This window comes from Miscanthus floridulus, chromosome 12, assembly GCF_019320115.1.
Source record: "Miscanthus floridulus cultivar M001 chromosome 12, ASM1932011v1, whole genome shotgun sequence".
NCBI lineage: Eukaryota > Viridiplantae > Streptophyta > Magnoliopsida > Poales > Poaceae > Miscanthus > Miscanthus floridulus.
In genome coordinates, this window is record NC_089591.1 from 64,765,656 (window position 1) to 64,771,165 (window position 5,510).

General features: G+C 49.0%; 1 protein-coding gene across 1 annotated transcript; it reads right to left on the reverse strand.

Moving 5' to 3' along the window:
• Positions 1-1,368: 1,368 nt before the first annotated feature.
• Positions 1,369-3,349, reverse strand: LOC136495196 (GDSL esterase/lipase At4g16230-like). Its single transcript, XM_066491178.1, has 5 exons — positions 3,033-3,349; positions 2,734-2,885; positions 2,386-2,646; positions 1,997-2,273; positions 1,369-1,880 (listed from the first exon to the last, which is right to left on the reverse strand). The coding sequence occupies exons 1-5, from the start codon at positions 3,295-3,297 to the stop codon at positions 1,645-1,647; spliced, it is 1,191 nt and encodes a 396-aa protein (XP_066347275.1). The 5' UTR covers positions 3,298-3,349; the 3' UTR covers positions 1,369-1,644.
• Between the last annotated feature and the right edge of the window lie 2,161 nt (positions 3,350-5,510).

A 5,510-nucleotide genomic window follows, 5' to 3' on the forward strand; every position in this document is an offset into this window, starting at 1 on the left:
GTACGACCAAAGGAAAAACAAAGTCCTAAACTACTCTAAGTGTCTTTTCAACACCAAACGACACTTAAAACTAGTCCGTCCTTAACCTTGTCGTCCATCCTTTGAAAACCAAAACGATTTCCATCGTCAGGGGCATGACAACCATGATTGCCCAATCAATTTCCATTACCATGACCTAACTCAAATTGCCTCTGCAAAACACACTTGCAACATATGCAGCATCCCGATCTACTTTTGCAATATTCATATAAAACACTTGCAACATACTTCTGAAACATCTGAAATACTTAAAACATACATTTGTAACATACGCTTTCAGCGCAACATCTCCTTGCTGAGGTCGCACGCCGCGACGGCCATGACCTTCCTGGTGGGGAACTGCGGTAGTGGAAGCACCTCGGCAACACCTTGCCATGGTCGGGGATGGGCACGCCGCATAGCGGTGGGGGACAGGTGCAGCGAGGTGGAGTGGGCGCGGTGGGGGACGCGGTGCAGCGTGGGATGGGGCGCTGCGTGGGATGGGGGAGCCGCACGGTGCGGGATGGGGGGGCGTGGCGGGGGAAGGTGGCAGCAGCGTGGCGGCGTGGGGCGGGTGCCCGCGTCTAAGTATTATTGAACCAAATTTCTTTTTTTAATCGGGTACAACTTGGACACATACAACACATACTCCTCGTTCACACCATAGGTACACACACATGTGCGCGTCTCCGTACACACACAAAGAAAAGATTAGAGTCCTCACCGAATGCGCACATGTGCGTGTATCCTACTTTTTAAAAAAAATAGAAAAAAGATATGATACCATGGTATGAACCTTGATGGTTAGTGTCCCACTGCACAGCCCTACCTCTAAACGAAAGGTCCTTTCACATCCATGTAACCAAAATTCTAGATGAACTCTCTCTCTCTTAATGGCTTTCTCTGAACAAGGGCAAACTCCTAAGTTGCTCTTGGCTGTTAGGATCAGTTTTGAACTAAAAGTCCAAAGCTTGAGGGAACAAACTAAGGTCCCGTTCGTGTGTCCTTAAACCCAGCTTAATCTGCTTTTTTTTATTCTAAACAGTATTTTTCTCTCACAAATTCCTTCCTCCTGATTCCTCCATGAATCGGTCAAAAGTCTGAGCACCATATGGCTGTTCACCCTTTGATTTTTCCACCTGACAAAAAATCCAAAGCCTGAGGGAACAAACTAAGAATCGATCAAAAGTCCGAGGACCACATGGCTGTTCACCCTCCCTACCTGACAAAAAGGACTAGTGCGGCGCACAGAGTTTAAATAAAACATAGAAACAACACAATGCAGTCATTATCATTGGTCCGAGATGTGTGTGTATATAATTATATACTCCAGCATATTTTGTCTGGGAAGTACTACATGACAAGCAACAGGTATCAGTGCATTGGAATCTTCGGTCACGAACACGCCGCCCTGATGAGAACCTTCTCGAGTCTCGACGCCCACAAGAATCATCTCTATAGTATATATAAACCCTAATAAAACCAATCTCCTAACTGTCACACCCATACTGTCACACTGACACTTATTATATTATTGGTATTACAGTTGCAGTGATAGTAGTATATCATTCGTATCATCGGAGCATGCATGAGGTTTGACAACCATGCAAATAAAATGTTGCTAGCTCATGGCCGCGACGCCGACGACGCCACCAGCTGCTGCACGTTGACCGGGTGGACGAAGGTCCCGTTGCCGCCGAAGAGCTGCTGCGCGGTGATCGCCGACACCGCCTCGGTGGGGTGGAACCTGTCCCAGAAGAAGAAGCTGCTCCGGTCGTCGCACAGCGGAACCGAGTCGTTGCACCCGGTGCCACCAAAATCCCCTGAGCCGCAGCACGGTCGGTAGGGCGGCGTAGTGAAGACTGTATAGTGCACACAAACAAATTGAAACACCATCAGCGTCGTCAGAAAAACCATGGAGTTGTTTCTTTAGATCGCGGCAAGCTAGGATCATGTAAGGAGCTTTAGATTAGATTACTGTTGGGAGGCGTGCGAAGGTGGCCCAATATATATTGGGCCATGCCGATGGCGTCTCCGAGGGAATACTTCATGCCGAGCAGCTCGTTCTGGCTGAGGTTCCGCAGCATGGAGTGGATCATGGGGTACAGCTGCCAGGAGAGGTTGTTAGCCGTGCTGAAGCAGCCGGAGCCGTCCATGTCGTTCGACTCATTGGCTATCTTCCTCTGCGACGGGCAGCACCCGACCAGCGACGGGCTCACGATGCTGAACTTGGTTGCCCCGGCGGCGTACAAGTCCTGAAGCATCCATTAATTCCACGTCGTCGTTTATTAGGAAAACGATGATGCATGCATGCCAAGTTAGGCTTCCATTAGATCTGCTGCAGACAGAGAGTATGTATGTATGTACCTTCACGTAGGCCGCGTAAAGAGTAACGAGTTCTTGCAAAAATGCGGGGTCGTTGCGGGTAACGTTGGGGTCGTGATTAGGATCTGCGAAAAAATCACTGTACTCGAACAGGTCGTTGCTGCCGACGCTGATGAAGACGAGTGAATTGGAGATGAGATCGGCCGCCGCCGCCGCTTGTTTCCGTTTCTTGCTCTCCCACGTCCGAACGAGACTCTTGAAGTTGCCGACTTGCTCGGCCATGGAAACCACCTGGCCGCCACACTGCATCAAATCAAACAGAAACCGGCCGGTGATGATATATACGTGAGTCTCTGCTGATCGAATCCAGGCCAAGCATTGCATGCATACCACTTTACTGCCGCCGGTTGTATTAAGGAGCCCCGACCCTCCTGACGCGAAGTTGATGCCGCCCGTGCTCGTCAGCCGACTGAACCTCCTCGCCTTCGCGTTCGTCGGGGAGAAGAAAGGTGGCGGGCTCTCGGCAAAGCCCAGCTGCTGAGCTGTTCGATCATATCAGTCGGCAACAATTCTTCGTCAGTCTCACTAATTAGTTTTCCTTCTCGTCATCAGCAGTTTCCAATCGCTAAAAAAAAGGACAGGTTGATGTGCATGTACTACTGCTACTTTCCACATGCATGCATGCATACCTAGATGGTCCGCCAAGTTGTAGCCGTTGCTGAAGCGGCCGGTCGGTAAGTGGCCGGGGTAGTCGACGCCGTAGGGCGGGTAGTTCGCTTTGCAGCTGTTGTTGACGTTGGGCAGGTGGTTGTTGTTGCCGACGTCCACCAGGGAGTCCCCGAACACGAACATCGCCGGCACGAGGGGCTTCTTCGTGGCGCAAGCCTGCAGCGGCAGCACGGGCAGCGAGCACAGGACAACGAGCACCACGAATGCGCCGCCGCGGCTGGCCATCCTCCTCCGCGCGCGTCGTCTCCGGCCGGCTCTCCGCTTACTCACTGCGACGCTAGCGAGCTGGCCTTCGTGACAGGATTTCCGGCTTGGTCGTCATGGGTATTTATAGAGATGCATCTCGAGGAAAAAGACAGGATTTGCTACTGCATGACAGAATGGAGGGGTAGATACAACCAATATTGCAGCATACCTGTCAGTGTCTTCGGATCCCTCGCCCAGTAAATAAATCCAGAGGATATGCCCATTTTGTTCTGTACTGCCGTAAACAGTGCTAATTAACCTCGCGGCCTCGTGTTCATCGAGGAGAAATTCAGTTTCGCAATGACAATTGGTGGGGAGCAGTAACGCGTACCGTACCGACAGCTGAGCCGTCGTCGTATACGTGCCAGCGTATGAAGAGAAGCAAATTTGGATTGCCAGTGGGTGAGAACAGTTCAGGATTGTTTTTTCAGACCGTTCGTGGCTGCAAGCGGCCGGTGGGTCGATCGTGCGCAGAGAACCGCGACGCGACGTCGCAGCAAGCTGGCAATCTGGCATTACATTACCAAGCATAGAATGCATCAGCACAGAGAGGGACTGCAAAGGATTGTCCGCTTGCTATGACTCTATATATGAGACTGGGTCCTGACGTTGGCAGCTACGGCAGTCGTCTCTCTCTTTTTTTTTTTAAAAAAAAGGCAAGAGCTCTGTGGTTCAATTAAGCAGTGAAAAAATGTTTATATATACATGACACATGAGATGCCAAAACACCGTGGTCCAAAGACTATAGAGGAGAAAAACACGCCTCGCACTGCTAGTTTGGCCCCCCATTAAAATTCGTTGCCCTATGCCATTGCACTATGTCTTCTATTCCTCTTCTTCCACAAATTTTTGAAGATTCTTCTATTCCTCTTCTTCCACAAATTCCATATAATGTAAATCACCATACCATTGAAACGCCTGCGGTCTTGCTTTTGTATCTTACTTGCAGCTCCCACCAATCGGCAACTGAGGTCGGTTCTTGTTGTGGCCATTGCACCACAAAGTTTTCCCAAGCGATCACTTGGTCCCAGACGGCTTTTGCGATGGGGCAAAGCAAGGGGAGATGAAGCCATGTTGTCAGAGGCCCATTACACAAGACACAATGTTCTTGGTGCGGCTAGCCCCTCTTTTGCAAATTGTCTGTTGTTAGGATTTTGTCGTGTATTAGGATCCAGACGTGTATTGCATTTATTCTCTGTTCGTGCCTTCCAAATGAGGTCACGTTGGAACTTCCGATGTGAGCCTCGGAACTGTATCATGTATGCCGAACGGGTGGAATAGGTACCGTCAGCTGTCCATTTCCATGTAATTGTGTCATGTACATGGGGCTGCAGCTGAACATTTTGTAATCAAATCCATAAGCCAATGAATTCTTGGAGTTGAGTTGTTGTGGTGATACGTGCTCGCATTGCTTTAATCCAATTGTCGTTGTGTAATTCCTGATGAACCATCCTGCGCACCAGCTTGAATAGTTACGGCGATAGATATACGGCAGTCGGTTCCAATCGCCGTCCACGATCCATCCAACGGCGAGTTCGTTTCTTTGGGCAAAATATGCCATGTTCTTGACGCGCATATGCCTACTGCTTGGAATCCTTTTCATACGCTGCTTTCAGGAATTTTGGACGACAGCTGTACTGAGGCGTAAACAATCAACGAGTGAATCTTTATTGGCGTATATTTAACGCTAAAGCTCAAGAAAAATAGGGTATTTAAATAAATCGTCTTGTACAAGAGTATTGGAGCGACGCTATGCGGGGAACTGTATTCGCATCATGATGGAAAGGGACCTTTTCTGCTGCTGGAAGCCACACAACCGTCCTCGGGAACCTTCTACAATGGAAAACAAACTACAATGGAACTATGGAAGGCGATTGTGCGCTGAACACCTAGCCAAATGCGGTTACGACAAATGGATGCTGCGGCGCATATCTACGACACGAATGACGACAGGGGAAACGGAGGGCTCAAAAGTTCTATGCAAAAATCAAGACAAGACCTATATATCAAAATCATAGCATACACTCTCTCTTTTAATCATCAATATTGTACTCATCAGGTGATGATGTGCTAACCCTAAGAGTGATTTGAGAGCTTAAAAGCATCGCGGAAGCAAATTCAGGGACAATCTAAGAAACAAAAACAAAACAAAACAAAACAAACAACAACTCCTTGTGAGGACTAGAAAGTCA

What these genes read in the sequence shown, in the direction of transcription:
- LOC136495196 (XM_066491178.1), bottom strand. Translation starts at nt 3,297, where the DNA reads ATGGCCAGCCGCGGCGGCGCATTCGTGGTGCTCGTTGTCCTGTGCTCG. An exon ending in CAACTTGGCGGACCATCTAG is followed by an intron (nt 2,886 to 3,032) that starts GTATGCATGCAT and finishes ATGATCGAACAG; the next exon opens with CTCAGCAGCTGGGCTTTGCC. An exon ending in TTTACGCGGCCTACGTGAAG is followed by an intron (nt 2,274 to 2,385) that starts GTACATACATAC and finishes TGGATGCTTCAG; the next exon opens with GACTTGTACGCCGCCGGGGC.